The sequence below is a fragment of the Triturus cristatus genome, chromosome 10, assembly GCF_964204655.1.
Source record: "Triturus cristatus chromosome 10, aTriCri1.1, whole genome shotgun sequence".
In the NCBI taxonomy this organism is placed as follows: Eukaryota; Metazoa; Chordata; class Amphibia; order Caudata; family Salamandridae; genus Triturus; species Triturus cristatus.
In genome coordinates this window covers 949,186,305-949,203,632 of record NC_140593.1, presented here as the reverse complement: position 1 = coordinate 949,203,632, position 17,328 = coordinate 949,186,305, and the positions used below count along the sequence as shown (strand labels likewise).

The 17,328-nt window shown below is 42.4% G+C and overlaps 1 protein-coding gene across 1 annotated transcript in view; it reads left to right on the top strand.

Annotated features, from left to right (window-relative positions):
* Positions 1-17,328, top strand: part of HHATL (hedgehog acyltransferase like) — a 135,218-nt gene that overhangs the window by 32,943 nt on the left and 84,947 nt on the right. The window contains exons 2-6 of the mRNA XM_085628794.1: positions 5,411-5,559; positions 9,206-9,273; positions 12,569-12,682; positions 13,857-14,051; positions 16,812-17,021. Coding sequence (XP_085484920.1) covers positions 5,454-5,559; positions 9,206-9,273; positions 12,569-12,682; positions 13,857-14,051; positions 16,812-17,021 — 693 coding nt within the window. The 5' untranslated portion in view covers positions 5,411-5,453. The remainder of the gene's footprint in view (positions 1-5,410; positions 5,560-9,205; positions 9,274-12,568; positions 12,683-13,856; positions 14,052-16,811; positions 17,022-17,328) is intronic.

Here is a 17,328-nt window from a genome sequence, read left to right as displayed (position 1 = left end):
TCTAAATGTTGTTTGCATCATATTTTAGATTGAAACATTAAAACTGTCCTTTTTTGTTTTATGGACGGACTCCAATTTAGTATCATAAATGGACACATGTGATCAGCTGCCTATGGATCTGCAACTATTTTTTTGTATTTGGTTCCAGTAGGCCTGTTGATGTTTTTTTGTATTTCATGTGATCATTTGAGGCTACATTGAAACTGTACAATTGTCAATTCCACTGCAGGTGATCAATAGTACAACTCATACAAAGTTTTTGAGCATTGATATAACAAAATAGATCCTGGCATCACATGTAGAAATCAGAAAATCTATATGGATATAAATGCATTACTGTTGGGGGCTGATTTGAGCATTTTTACTGGGTCTCTATAATTTTCTTGAGCTCTACATGCGGTATAAAAGTGGGACTAGGATGCTTTAATGTTAATGGTTTGTCAAATACACTATCATAAGGACAGCAGGGAAAATTATGTATTTTCTTTTTTTTTTTTTTTTTTTTTTTTTAAAAACCTTTATTTGTGCATAGTAAAAGAACAAATACGGGCCTACAACCATCAGGCCGGCCACAATACGGTTGAGCACAGAGACAAACAATACATCCCCTGTGCGTCAAGGTCAAGATTAGCAACGATTCAGGATTCATACACTGGAGGGATCCTTGACACCGGGGGAAGGAGAAGTGAAGGTTAATTTTAAGGTTTTCAAAAAAAATTTTTATCGAGAAAAAAGGCAGTAAAGGATAGAAACAAGGAGATTCGAGTCCGCAAGTCGGCTTCATACACTGGAGGGCAGCAGCATCATTAAAACAGCCATAGAAAATCTCATACAGTAAGGCGATGCAGTTAGATAACAGGATCATCACAGTAGTAAATACGCACCCCCTAAAAGCCGCCCCCACTCAATCCACCCCACACCCGGACCCCGAATCGAAACAAGTATAGCGCAGAGACATGAAAGAAAGAGGCCCATAGAACTAAAAAGAAACAGTAAATTACCCCCCCACCCTACACCAATGCGGAGGCTATGGCCTACCCCCCCCCAGCATAGTGCCTGTCGCCCAATGAACCCGAAATATAGACAAGAGAGAAAGTAGGAATAGAGTAAAGAAACTAAGAGAAGAAAGAAGAAAGGAGGTGGGGAGGAGCCCACGTATCCTCGGAGCGCCCGACACCACCGGCCAACCAATCCTCCACACACTGAAATCCCACTACACCCAAAGGCGGTCGTGTGAAGATAGCATGTAACACCAAGGCAAAGAAGGCAGACAGATCGCGACGAGTGCGCACAACATATGTAGACAATTCCAGTCCCAGTCCAGCCCGGCCGTGAAGCCATGATGATAGAGAGTAATCTAGCCCTGGCCCGATCGCGGGCGTACGATTAGACCCGCCCCCTCGTGAATGCCCCGCATCCCGAACAGACAAAGACAATATGGCCACTTGGGAGAAGATGGAGAAGTAGAGTCACAAAATGGCCGCCGATCATCTATGGAGGTCCCCTTGCACACCATATAAAATCCAGACCTGGCTTGTAAAGTACATGAGTTCCACATAAAAGGAGCCGTAGGCCACCGTGAACGGTTCCTCGAGGTCGCCAGGTGTAGTTCAGCTGGAAACTCCTGCGGGCACGGTGAGGCAGGCAACAACAAAGCAGGCAGCAATGACCGGGGAAACAAAGTGTCTGCCACTGAGCAGGAGAGCGATTGATCCTGGGCGCCGGGAAAGCCAAATGAAGACACCAGTGTAGCCCCGTTATACCCAGTCGTTGCTTCCCCGCAGGAGGACCACAGCACTGGCAGACTCACGTCTTGTTGATCACAAACGGGGCGCTCACGGCCCGCAGCAGACAGTGTAGAGTCGAACCGCTCACTCAGCGTTTGCAAGCCGACACACAATTGCAGACGAAAGTCCCGCAGGGCAGCCAGAACGGAGCCGTATGTCAGCGGAAGCTGCGTCCCCACAACGGCAGCAATCCGGGACGGCACTGGGGAACTGGAGTCTGGTAGAGGGAGGGCGAAGCGGGCAGCGGGCGAGACCGGAGCATCACCCCCCAGCAGCGAGCAGGCAATCAGCGCCATGTTTTACCGTTGAACGGTACCGTGGCCAGGGGGGGGATCGTGAGAAGGAGGCAATTCCCAACAGGTCTGCGCCGCAACAGGTGAAAGCCAGCAGGCGCTTCCCCTCCCTCGGGCTCTCTTTGCAGCCGACTAGACCATAGAAGAAGGGGGTCTGCAGCCTTCCACAGCGTGGTCCACAGAGCGGGGTAGGAGACCCGCCACACCGGGGCTTACCCTCTAGCTCCAGCCCGTCAGGTGCAGGGTACAGGAGGTGTCCGGGCGTCTCTCTCCCGGCTCTTCTGGCGACCGTACGTGGCGTGAGGCGGGATCGGGACCTCGGGCTCAGATTTGCACCAGCGGGTCCGGTGACTGCAACGCTTCCAGAGGGCCGGCCGAGGCCACAGTAGAGCAAGGGACCAGGGCGGAGAACAAAGGCACCAAGAACTCCGGCATCCGGGCGGGCTAAGACTTCGGGAAAGCGACGGCGCAGTCAGCGCGTCGTCGCACGCGTTGCACCTCGAAAATCGGCAAGGATAGGAATCAGGATGATAGTCCGAGGCCAAGGGCCGACGGAGCCGGGCGCTCAAGCGACTGCTCCGGTCGCCATCTTGGCTCCTCCCCAAAAATTATGTATTTTCAATGATGCCATAGTGCCAAATAAAATGGCATTATTCAACAAACTGGTCTAAACATATGGAGAATAACTCTACTGATTATCATAAAAATGATTCGATAATGCCTGCATATGCATTCATTAATTCCAATCAGTTTGTAGTTCTGTACATCCAATCTTGTATGGCAGGCCCATATTTTACCTTATTCTTTTTATACTACTTATCTAATAAAATATGCATGTTGATTTCAGGTCTGTCTGTAGTTAATGTATCCATATTTCTGGATCTATACACACTACTGTGTAGACACCTGGTTCATGTCCAGAGAGTGAATTTGGGTCACGCCCCCCTTCAGCCAATGATGGCGTTGAATCAGCCCGTCTTCGATTTCAGAGAGTGCCATTCTCCTCTTGAATCACTTCAGATGATTATGTCTGTCTCACCACCATGCTATTGGCTATTAGGAATATTAATCCACCTCCGAGGCAGGGCTTTGTTTGTAATGTATGAGGTACATGTTTGCAGCAGCAGAAGGACCTGACCGGACTATTTGGAGAGCGCAGAAGCCATCTTGGATAGAGGGCTACCCCCACTAAAAGCAGCACATTTTGCACATTTACTAAGTGCTTACTTGAAATATGATCTTCATAAGAATATAAATGCACTATAAGTTCTTACTTACGAAGAAACTGTATTTTTGCATGCACAAAAAACACATCAAAAATGCTAACCAAATCATTTTATTACAAATTAGAGCAGATATGTATTGTACTCCGCATATGTATTGTTCGTGCTCCTACTTACCTTAAAAGAATGTTTTCTATTTTATGGGTATTGCTTTTATTGGTGGAGGCCATCGCTCTGAGATGATTTTAATGTTTCTGCCTTCTAACTTTACTTCCAAAACCCTGAGCCTGGAATTTTAGTCCTTCTTGTATCGATACTGCCATTAGGAGACAGGAATATTAGTCGTTTTTTTCTCCCCAGCTCTTTGGAGAGGGGACTTCTAGTCCTTCCTTTGTCTTCGCTGCTCCTAGCAGCCTGAACTTTTCGTTTTTTTCTTTCTCCCTTGTGCTTAGGTGCCACGGCTTTTAGTGGCACATGCATCAAGCTTTTTACCCGTCGTAAACAGGCCGATTCTGCAAATCGGCCCGTTTGCGACCCGTAAAAAGCCATTTCCGATGCATCAACCCAAAATGCATTTGCAAAATAGGTATTCACAATTTTTGCGATTACCTATTATTCCCTAAATTTGAGGCAAGAAGCATTTTCAAAATTCAACTTTGCATTAAGGAATTGCAAATTACCATCAACTTCAAGTTGATAGTAATTTGCAAATCTTTACAAAAATGAACAAATTTGCATTTTTCTAAGTGTCATGTAGCGCATACACATGCCCTTAGGGCCACATGTGCACACTTACCTGTTTTGGGGGTGCATCAGGGGGCCCTTAGGCCCCCTAGCACCCTTACAATTGCATTCGCAATTTGTGATTACCTATTTGGTAATCGCAAATTACGAATGCTTTCCCATTCATTCCTATGGGCCTCTAGGCCCATAGGAATGAATGGGACAGCATTCCCGAATACCGAATCGCAATTTGTGATTCGCTATTAGGGAATTTGTAGGAATCGCTATTATTTTTGTGAAACCTACAGGCATAAGGAATTGCGACTCCTAAATAGCGATTCATAAAAATCGGTATTAACGAATTGCAATTCTTTATCTTGATGCATGTGCCCCTTAGTCCTTTTTTGAGTCGCTATTTCTGTAGTTCTGTTAGCTTGCTCCCCTCACACTCTCCTCTCCCTCCCCACCCACTTTTTTTTAACTCTAAATCACTGTAGTGTTATATAATATTCTGCATTTCTGTTCCTTAAATAAGATTATCTGTCATGTCCTATCATGATTTGGTGCAGATTTTTATATATTTGCTTCCATTCCCGAGGTCAGAGATGAAATTAAATTTCATAACTTACGAATGACGCTGTTTACCTAGTGGCTTATTGGCCCAATTGGTTTTTTTTTTTGTGCTCAATATTGTGCCTTTATTGTTTTTTGGTGCTATGCAGATCAAGATGTTATTAATTTGTGCTGTAAATATGCAACTATAAATACAGTAAATTTGAAACTACAGGATATTTATTGTTTAGGCAGAAGTTCATGGTTATTGGCCAATATTACTGGGCAGGTTTATCAAGAGATTCTGTAGTATCTTGGATTACACAAAAAGCAAACATCCCCAGAGAAAAAAATTTAATTAAAAGAAAGAACCAAGAGAATCTTCCCCAGCCGTAATGAGAAATTCACCGGTTAAATATGTCTCATGACATTTGGTATTTCACTCCAAGAAAAGATAGGTGGGTATCTAATGATGACGCTAAACATCCTGTGATTCTGGGCAAATCACTTAATCTCCCCGTGCCTAGCAAAAATGAATGTGTCCTCATGTAATGCAGCTAGTGCTATGTAAAGCGCTCTGATACCCGATTCGGGTCAAGTTCGCACTATATAAAACTCTGTAAAAATAATAATAAAGATGCAGAAAGAAATGTATTGTATACATGCACGTTACAGAATGTTACTGCATGTATGGGAGTATTGCTAAAATTGTGTGGTGTAAAAGCACATATGTAATTATAATTTTAGCTGTATATTTTAGTTCAATTTACCATAAATAAATAGAACTGGAAAAATAAGAATTAGATTTTTCTCTTTCCTTCTGCTTCTCTAGATTTGTGTTTCAACGGAGTGTCCAGTGGTGTTGATCAGCCAGCATGGGGGTGAAAGCTGCCTTGCCGCAGTATGAGCTGGGGTTCTATGCCTTGGCGTTGACATGCGCCTTGGCATACTCTGCGAATGGAATCTTTGAAGCGTCTAGTGGTAAGACTTCTACTTCTATCTCAGAAACCTATACCGTGTCTTTCACATGAAGCACATTTCCGAGTCCCACTTATATAGCCAGATCAGCTCTGTTGGAGCACAGTTTCGCGAGTTCTACGCAGCTAGGTTAGCCATAGATGGTATTTTTGAGAGTAACATATGTCATTTTACTCATGTGATTTTGTACTGATTTTCCAAAGTGAGTGTGGCAACAAAGTAGTTCATGTTTTAGTACATTTCATAACAAAACTGGGGATAGATTGGGCATAACTGGCAATTTTAATTGGCCCATCAGAATAAAAAATATAGGTTAATTGAAATTGAACAGCCCGGGCACGTAGTTTCTAGTACAGTTTTCTAGACCAATACATAGTTCGCCTGCTTGGTGTATCGTAGGCATGCTTGGCTGATGTACCACAATCTATCAGTTTCACACACAACACCATGTTATATCCAAAGATGTTCAGAATATCAAAATCTACTATTTAAATTTCAGTCTCTTGGAGATCCTTGGAAAAAGAATCTTGGTTCACCAAAATCTGAAGCTCTCAGTTCATTAAGAATAATTTGCAAAACTGATCAAATGGGGAGTTTTATGAATTAGTGTTCATGAACTGAGAGTGACTATTATTTTAATCAGATACCAGCCTTTAGTTAGTCTTTATTCACTCCGCTTTTTGACAGATATGGGGAATGATGCACAGATAGACAGTATCTGCTAAAGTATTTTTAAGCTGACAGTGACATTGGATTAGACATGGAAAGTGCTGAATCTGGGAGTTTTTTCTGTGGAGTTTCCTTCAGAATATAAACAGTCTAGTGGAAGAAATTCCACAGAAGATGCTCTTCCCGATCTAGCGCCTATCACAAATGAGAAGTATTCATATTACAACCTAAATGTAAATCAGGCCCTTTGTTTGTCACTATGTGTCACTCGCTGGGACAAGTGTTTTATTTATCTTTATGATATTACAGGACAAGAAATAATTACTGTGACCACAAAAGTGGCTGATTGAATAAAAAACTTGGCACTAGAGGATAATTTATCTTAGATCTTTTGGTCAGCAGTCTAAGTCCAGAGCTTCCTGTCCCCAATATCTGGATCTCACATTTACTTCCAATGAATTTTAAGAAATCGGTTTGAATCCGTTTGTGGACGACTCTCGAGCATTATTTCAAGGAGGAGGTAGCAGTGGGAATGTCAGCATCAATATGAAAAAAAGAATGTACGACTTTATTACGCGTACTAATACCACGTGTGCCATTACAACACAGGTATTACTACGCTAGTACATTTACAACGACCTGCCATTACAACGTATTCTTTTTCCACGCATATGGCTTTACCACGCATGCTAATACAATGCAAAGGCATGGGTGGTAAAGGCATACACTTGGTAAAAGTGATTAAGGTAAGTAACACTACTCCTCCACGACCCCCAGTCCTTGCTGTACCCTAAACCTTAAAACACGGCTCCTGCAAGACCCCCGCCCCGACCCCCAGCCCTTTCCCTACCCTAAACCCTAAAACACTATCCCTGCACGACACCCTACCCCCGGCCCCCAGTCCTCTTCCCTATCCTAAAACCTAAAACCCTACCCCTGCACGACCTCCTTACCCCAATCCTTTCCGTACCCTTAACCCTAAAACTCTCCCTCTGCACAACCCCAACCCTTGCCCTACCCTAAATCCTAAAACACTACCCCTGCAGACCCCCGCCCCCAGCCGTTGCCCTACCCTAAACCCTCAAACATTACCCCTGCACGACCCCCGGCCCCAGTCCCTAAATTAGTGACCCCCACACCAGGCCCAAACCCCCTTACCTTTCTCTCCTCGTGGTTCGTGCGGTGCAGGTAGCTCATCTGAGGGGCGGTACACGCCGTTGTGAGGAAGTGGAAGAGACTCTGTTTCCTCACAACGACGTGGCTCGCCTATATTTTTTAGAACATATGTGCTTTTACCATACATACCTTTAAAACGAAATTCATCGCAAAGGCATGCGTGGTAAAAGCACATACGTTGTAAAAAATTGCGTAGTAAAGTCTACGCTTTTTTGGTAACGCTTACGTTGTTACAGGATGCGTGGTAAAAGCCGCAATGTAATGGCTGTTTACCGAAAAGAAACGTTTATTGTGCCATCTTCATCTGAAAAGAACAGAGATCTGAACTTCCTAATCAGTTGGGCTTGAAGCGTAACAAAGATATGCAGGAATGAGAGCCAAGACCTGAGAAACTCTGCTTGAGAGAGGTTTCTCAGCTGACGTGCATGGAGTTGTTTAAAAAGAGGTGAATCGCTCAAGGATAGCACTCTATGTTAAGACTGTCTAGGAAAGCAAATAACATTGAAGGGCTGAGGGTATCAAATGTTGCCTACAAGTCCAACAAGATGATGGCACTGGGTTAGCAATGACACAGCTGCCACTTGCAGTGAGTGCCCTGCACCTCAATGATATGAGTTAAAGGAACCACTTCCATGTAGTGCTTTGGCCTTCATCCAGCTTAAGAGAGATCAAGCATAGAGTAAATTCAGAAATTGCTGCAACTGCACAACTCTTTTAATTAGATTTCCACAATGGGGAAGAACAGAAATCTGCCAAAATTGCTGACCTCATCAGAACAGGACAAGAGAGATGTTTTTTAAAAAGGTGGCAGGTCAGTGTAGAATATTAATTATTGTCCATGACAAAAGGAGCATTGATAAGTTGCTGGTATGTTGGGGCAATTCACTCAGGGATCCGACCCAGGTTTCTATAGGTAAAATATTTGCGTCCCTTTAGGTCTCGAAGGAAAACACTGCTTTGTACTCATGTGAAATCCAGCCTGAAAGATATAATTTAAAAAAAACAGACACTGAACCAAACTACAATAGGGCTAAAATCTTAAATTATGAGATAATACATGCATAGCCCACACAAACAATTCAATAAACCCTGAATAGTACTGTTTATTTGTCGTATTTACTGCATGACAATTATTTAAACTTAAAAAAAAATAATGTTGCACATGCTTGATAAACTACTCACGTGGGTAATGTTTATAGAAAGGATTTAGCAACCAGACATTGGGAGGTAAAGATGCAGGCGTTTTACGATGACAAGAGCTAAAAAGCGGAGCTTATAAAGTGTAACTTTAAGTTACAGTAGCAAAATTTAAGAATATTTTAAGTAAGGCAAGTTTACAGAGCACCCTGAAACTTTTGTACGCTTTTGAGAAACGCGCCTTTTTATATTTCACGACTATTAGATTTGTTATATTAGACCTACTCAGAAAATGTAAACAGTTAAATAATGACTGTACTTTATTCTTTAAGGAACAAAATCAGACATGTGGACTAGGTGTTAGCTTCCATGGGATAACATTCATCTAATGCGGGTGCATCAACTTGTACAAATTCTCCGATCGTGAGCAAATTAAAAATCTCCACGTGCCTCAATTGTTATATCTGCCATAGGTGGAAACCCTTAGAAACATCTAAAAATTCCACTATCATTTGATATACAAACATTTACCATTTGCATCTCTGCCTAACCCACTCATTTAAGTGTATCATGTTAAAAGTTAGCCATTTTATGAATAATAGAATTGTATGTTCTTTAATAAAGGCATAACTTATTTTCTTTGCTGCTCTGATGTTCTGGTTTTTAGAGAACATGGATAGGAAAACATTTAAAGAGAGTGTGAAAGCAGGATGGCAGTACCTTGGAAGAAAGATGGTAAGTTATTTATTATATATCCATGTGCAAATTCAAGTACGGCAGTTTATTTCTATTCGGTTTTAGGGTCGGATAATTGTAATGTTGTTTCACGGGCTAAAAAGCTGTAAATTATTTGTTTTACAATCCTAAATATATAAGTATTGCAATTTCCTGGTCTTTCTTTTTCTAAATAATTTTATTTTTTGAGTCATTGTGGTTTTCTGCATCTGTTTCATCTTTATTTTTACAGCTTGTTTTCCACTAATGCTATGTTATGTTATCTGTATTTGTATAACGCACTATCACCCGTGAAGGTATCCCAGATCTTCACAGGTGTCTAAGGCTACTCCCAGGGAGGGGGGACTTACTTCAAAAGACAGGTCTTCAGGGGATGTATCTGAAAAATATTATAACAGCATGTCTATGCTTCAGCTAAAGGTACATCCTACTGGCAACATCCACGAGATCTCACCACAACTTTGTGCATTTCCTTGCAGTCACTGGGCCCTGAAAATAATTTGTGATATTTCTGACTTTTTGGGGGGCAGGTCAATCTACAGTGGTATTTGCAATGATAACGAAGAGGCAAAACAAAACACAAGCATATTTAAGGATTCTTCATGAACATAAAATAGTTCCATTGTATTTTAATTGGTTTGCCATTCCTGTTTCTTCCAACTAATTAAAAAAAATATATTTTAGTGGTAAAGTCATGAAACCATACTTGCCTAATCCAACAGCAGTATCAACTCACTGATGTGCAGGAGCAGGTAAATTAGACTCCTTATATCAATCCACAAGCAATTAGCACCACCAGGCTTCTTGGCTACTGCCACTGGGGCCAATAATTCAGTGGCTTCAATTAGTTTGAAGTATTTAAAGTTGCAACGTCCGCTCCCTTACCAAGCATGCAATCAAACTCTGGTTCGATATCACCACCACCAGCCCCGACTTAGTGTTCCTCACAGAGACCTGGCTCAAGGACTCCTCAGCCCCCAACATAGTCAGTGCCACTCCAACCGGCTACAAAATGACCCACTGGAACCGGCCAGGCAGACCCGGAGAAGGAATTGCCATCATCCACAAGGACACCATCAGGTTCACCACCTCTGATGAACCCCCACTCACTCGACATGGAACATCCACGCCAACGCCAATTCAACCGGCGGAAGGACCCTAACCTACAGACCACCAGACCACCAGTAACCCGACCTTCTGCAACATCGTTTTTGAAATCATCGCCTCGCCTTGGAATCCAAACATTACCTCTTCCTTGGCGACTTCAACTTTCACCTCGAAGACCCTCTCAGACACCACTCCGCCACCCTGCTAGGCTCCATGGACAACCTGGACCTCAAACAGATCATCGCTAACCCCACGCACATTGTCGGCCCCACCTATCCCATCTTCACATCCAGCGACAAGATCCGGTTCAGCCACATAATCGAGCTCACCTGGACGGAGCATTGCCATTTCATCATCGCTGTCACCCGACAGGACACCGTCACCCCGCCCGCAGAAGCTGGAAAACCCTTACCGAATCCCAATGGACGACCACCCTCAACACCACCACCCTCCACACATCAGGCGACGTCAATCAAACAACCGCCCACCTATCAGACTGGATCACTAATAGCGCCGACACCATCGCTCTCTTCAAACCCTCGGCAACAGAAGAACCAACAAGCACGCCCACTGGTTCTCCCCTGAACTCAAAGCAGAAAAACACAAATGCAAACCTCTGGAGAGATGCTGGTGCACCAGCAGGGACCCAGGCAACTACATAGCTTTCAAGACAGCCCTCAAATCCTACCACTACGCCATCAGAGAAGCAAAGAAAGCAACATTTGCCACCCACCTCCTGTCCACCAACCGTACCAAGGAACTATTCCACATCGTCAGGGAATTCTCCTCTCCAGACGCTGTCAAAAACACCAAACAGCCCTCTCAGTGTCTCTGTAACTCACTCGCTGACTTCTTTCACACCAAGATTGCCAACATCTACAAAATCTTCGAACCTCAACCACTGCAGCCAGACCTCCCCACTCCTTCACCAACCTCCTGCCCTACATCCTGATCGACTGGACACCTCTCTGCACTGAAACCACAACATCCATTATGTCCTCCATCCATCCCTTAGCTCTGACCCACCACACCTTCAACTTCGAACACAAAGAAATCGGACCCCGCTCACCAGCATTATCAAATCTGTCACCTTCCCGGAAACCTGGAAGCACACCGAAGTCAAACCCCTTGTGAAGAAACCCAGAGCAGATACATCCAACCTCAAGAACTACCACCCCATATCGCTTCTCCCCTTCCCAGCCAAGGTACTGCAGGAAGCTGTACACTGCCAACTCAGACTACTGCCAACTCAGACTACCTGGAATACAACCACCTGCTCTACCCCTCCCAATCCGGCTTCCACTCAAACCACAGCACAGAAACTGCCTCATAGCCACTACGATTGACGTCAAAGCCATCAGTGACTGCGGCAAGTCAGCAGCCATGATCATCCCGACCTGTCCACGGCCTTCGACACTTTCCCACTGCCTCCTCATCCAAATACTTCACCACATCGGCATCTACGACAAGGCCCTCAAGCTGCTATCCACTTTTATCAACAAATGCACTCAGAGAATGCATCTCCCACTGTACACCTCCGACCCCAAGAGCATCATCTGCGGTGTACCCCAGGGCTCCTCACTCAGCTCCACACTGTTCAACGTCTACATGACTCCACTTGCAATCATCTCCCACAGTCACCGCATCATCTGCTATGCCGACAATACCCAGCTCATAATCTTCCCTCCCCAAAAACACAGACAACACCAGAGTGAACTTCCAGAACGCTATCTGTGAGGAGGGAGTCAGTATAGAAGTGAGCATTGGGGGATGTGAGGGGAAAGAGAGACGGAGAAAGGGAGAGAGCGAGATATAATAGGTCGCCAACAATATTCAGCTAAAGAAGTCTGTAAGCAAGACCTACACAAGCTTCATTGAAATTGTGTAAGTAATAAAAACGATATTTTGGTTAAAAAAACATATATTGCTACACACAGAGTGTAAATGTGAAAGCAACAATTAATACACTGTATATATTGTCAAAGTGCATGTGTTATTTTTCAAATAAAAAAATGCTGTCAAAGTTGAAAGGCTCTTTATTTTACAAGTAGTTTTTAGAGATTTTGAGTAGATGATGAAGTAACAAGATGTAACATCAATGTATCTTTTATCTTGATGGTTAAAAACCTATATCATTCAGGTTGCTTTGGTCATGTCTATATCATATGTATGTTGTTTCTTTCGACAGGATGTGGCTGACTTTGAATGGATGATGTGGTTTACCACATTCAGGAACTACATAATTTTTGCACTGAGTGGGCATGTCATTTTTGCCAAGATTTGCACAATGCTTGTACCACAGGTAAGTACAATCACTCTTCTCATGCATACTCAGCATGTCTCATATTTCTTTACATGCCTATTTCAGATGTTAGCCATTGAGAACTCTTTCCCTCTGATATCTTGGGTGATTTTAACATTCAGGCTCAGTTTCTACAAAATAAGAGGATCTCTATCCAAGTCATATTTTGTGTAAGTATCAGGGCAGTCACTGATATCAATAATTTAGAATTTTGATCAGGAAGGCTGACACCAACATGTGATATGATCGGCAAGTCAAAGGTTTTAATTCTGCCAAAGTGAGTTAAAGCTTTCATCCTTTTAATGTTAAAAGTAGATATTAGAATAGCTAAGTCTTTTCTTTGAAGCAAACATGTGAAGAACCACATTTACAGGAGCTGATAGAATCAAGTGTTGGTAAGGCAAACTCAGTATGGGAAGTGAGCCTGTTGATCAAAGAATGAGGTCACAATGCCCCAGTTCAGAAAAAAAGATGTAGATGGATTATCATCTTTGTAAATTTTGAACACAAAAAAATTGATCTCAAACATCAAGGCTGACCCTCTCCATACAAACCTGCTAAATACTGATCCAACCAGACACCAGCTTTGGGCTTCTCATGACCATCAGAAATGTGAGCTTTGTTGCTGTAGCCAGACCTAGACAAGGGCTACTGCTATGCTAGGTTTTCTGGTGATTATGGCTTAGGTCCCCTAATGCTTTGCCATCTTTTAACCATATTACAGCTTCATCTTTTCCACAAGAATACTAAGACCATCATTTCAGTGGAAAGCATGAAATACATTTGGCACATGATCCAGACTGGGAAAGTGGCACATAGTACATTGGAAAATTACCCAATCAAGCAAATTCCTATTTATTACGGTCTACCAAACTAGATTCAACAGCGGATTGTGCAGCCATCATGCAGCTAAAAGAGAAAAAGGGTAATATGTATTGTCTCCATTTTGTAGTTCGGTAAGAATTCCTGAAGCTCATGATGCAACCCAAAGTCTACTTTGCCCAATTTTAACACCCTGTGGATTGAGAAGTTTTAAAGAACTCAATTAATCAGTCTATATTTTAAGAGGGTGGTTGGTTCTGGGCATGAAATGTAAGCATATATCGTAAAGAATTGTTTGTGACACATATACAAAATACCTATTCTCAGATATGTGTCTTTCATTCTCTTACAGCTACGGTCCTGGGTGTACATGATCTACGGGATACTGACGATACTCGGAATCATGGGAAACTCCTTCTTGATGCTAGTCCTTTCACATTGTCTTGTCCTCTACACTGTCTCCCTGGTCAAGAAGAAGTGGATATGCTTTGTCGCAGGAATTGGCTGCTTGGCAACTTTCAAATTGGAGCCTTTCAGTACTTGGCAGGTAATTTCCTAATGATGCTGGGAGATTTTCCTCTTCTTCTTCTTGTCTTTGTATATTTCTTTCTGTTTTTACACATTATCACACCTCACTTGTCCAATTAACATACTATGTACTAATAGACTAGTTGGTGGGATGTGCCATGTAAATGGTTAATATTGCCAACTCGCCAGTGGAGGAAGTACGCTTTACACAAATCAAATAATGAGGATAGTCCATTCACTAACTACTCAGGCAACATGCGTATATTGAGCTGATTCTTGGCTTGCTAGCGTTTTAGTAGGCAAGCATGGTCAAGCTCTTATCTCTTGGATGCAACTATCATCAGGATACATTAAACATTACAAAAGACGGTTCAGTTGGCGAAAAGTGGATGTTCAAGAAGGGGTATCGCCCTTGAAGGACCTAGGATATTTAATGCTCTTTCCTATCCCATCTGATTTTTAAAAAATGTGGCCTTGTTAATTTGAGGGACTATGTAACAAGTGTCCCATATGAGAAAGTTGCATAAATTCCTTTGTTTGGTCTTACTTTCAGGGGGGAGAGCAGCCTCTGTCCTCCTTTTCCATTCTTTTTGTCCTTCTCCCCACTAGAGAGATTTTCCGCATCTATAAGGCCTGGAGGACAGTTGCTCAGTGAGTCACATTGTAGGCATTCATGACTGTTTCCACCCCTTCTCTAATTGTATTTTTTGGGCATTAGTTTGACAAAACTCTTCCAGTGACCAAGCTGTGTCTGCCCCATTGCAAGGGACCTTTCTGATGTCAGATGCTTCTTTCTATATCACACTGAAGTTTGTAAGTTACATTTTCAGTCTTTAATATCAACCAGCAAAATTGTCGACTGTCACTATAAATATAGATTTGCTGTTCTTAACTCCATATATAATTACCTTCATGATACAGTAGTAACTGATATTGTGGAGTGAATATCTTTGGCAGTCGATATTAAAACAAAATTGTGGTACAATGCCCACACCTAATATATATCCCTACAGAAGAAAAGACCATCTTGGATCAAGAATCCTAACCCTGGACCTTTTTTTTTTGTTTTATTTTTTTTTTTTAAATAAATAAATTGCTGTCATCGTTTTGTTAAACACTTGTTTAACAACTCTGCCTCTAAGTGAAAAAGAGGCTTTGGTGTGAGGTGAGAGTTAAGGCACCTGTGGGCTAGCTTACAGTATGTCGATGACTATTATAATTCTCCTTTGAGAGATTGCTTTTGTGAACTACATTGCGGAAAATGTGACACAAAATTTCTTTTTTCACTTGTATTTTGTTTCTTAGTGGAAAAGCAATGTTTCTTTGCGTCCTGAGAATTAAATTTTGGGCATAGTGTCTCAACAGACTTTAGCTGAGTTTAGTATTTGGAGCGCTCCACTGATCATGAGTGAACTGCAAGGGCCTATTCGGGATGGTGCTGCAAAATCTGAACTCCTGTTTGCAACCAAAACGGTATTTCAATTTAGGTGCAAATAGCAGCCGTTTGCTCCCATAGTTTGCAGCTAGTAGAATGTGCTGCAAGTTGCAGGAGAAGATAGCAAATGTGTTGCTTGTACATATTGCAATGAGAAATAAAATGCTCTGTTGGTAATTTATTCTTTATTTAAATATACCAAACTTGGAACTGGGAGCACATTGTACATTCGCTAATTCTCATCCACAGGAAAACACTAACCAATGGGTGTGTAAGTAGTACCCACAAATTGTGGGTCCATTATGATTGGGTCTAAAGTAGTATTAAAATTCAGCAATTTTAAATTAATCTGGGCAAGTTCTGTTCCTGGAAATGCTAGTACAATATGCCGTAGACCAATTGTTTTTAATAATTCTCAGTCTGTATTAAAGAAACTGAACTTTGCACATTTTCCAATTGCAGGATAGCACCATTTACGTGCGTAGTAGCTTCTGTGATAGAGATTCTCGAAGATAGTATAAGGGTCAGTACCAGGAGCGGCCCGTGCAGGTAAGAGCGGCGGGGCGTGGTTCGGGTACTCGACAGGTGACGAGGGAAAATTAATTATTTGTTTAATTTTCCCTTGTTCTCGTCTGTCGAGGCCTCACCACCCCACCACTCTTACCTGCACGGACTGCTCCTGGTCAGTACAGTCTGAAAGGGCTGCTTGCTCATTACCTGGTTGGTAGCCTGTGTGACTAAGAGAATCCCTTTAGCATGGGCACAGTCTACCTTTGTGTATGTATGTGCAAGTAAAGAAGGCACCCCTAAGAGCCATACTGAATGTTCATCATGAAATGTTGAACAAATTTAGGACTCCAGTGAGGGCAAGCCTAGTGATGGTATTTGGAAGTTCCAAGGGATCTAATGTAACAGATATTTCCTCCCCCACACCCCCCTTTTAAAGTGTGTAGGCGCTCAGATCTGAGAGTGGGCTGATTCTTAAGTTACCAAATGATTTCATGTCTCTAAAGACACAATGCTCCAGGCCTACACTATTCTTTTACAAATCACTGTTTGCAGGTGTATGATGTCAATGGGATCCCTTGAATTAATCAAGGCTAATGTTCCCAAAAGCCATCAGATTATAAACTGAAAGGCAAGGACTGGATCAAAGCCACCTTGGAGATATGGAGTCATCTGGTAACCTTAGTTATTCACCTCGTCTCTACAGATGTGCCTCAGCTGTTGCGTTGTGTTAGTTTTATATATACTTATCAATCACAATACACATATGTTTCTTTGTATAATTTTGAAGCTTGTTCTTTCAATACTTGTAACCTTCGGCTGTTTTTTGTTGTCCAGAGTGACATTGCCACAGGAACATTTGACCTTCAAGACATTCTGTTTTGTGGGGGGAGCGGTTTCACCATCATGCGCTGCATGAGCTTTGCCCTGGAGAACTGCGACAAGAAAGAGGGAAACTTTTCACCCCTGGAGCTTCTGAAATACAACTTCTACCTCCCTTTCTTTTTCTTTGGACCCATTATGACATTCGACAAATTCCATGTGCAGGTGAGCACCTAGATTTAAAAAAACTGTTTGGCAGTTCAGTATTATTCATGTAAATTTCTACACAACAGACAGCAGAAATTAATGGCTCAGATTATACAGATATGTTCTGATCAAAGTAACAAATAGCATGATGAAGGTACAAATCTGAGTTACAAATAGCATGACTAAGGTACAAATCAAAGTAACAAATAGCATGATAAAGGCACAAATCTAAATAGCAAACAGCATGAGGAAGGTACAAATCTAAGAAACAAATAGCACAATGAAGGTACAAATCAAAGTAAAAATTAGCATGATCAAGGTACAA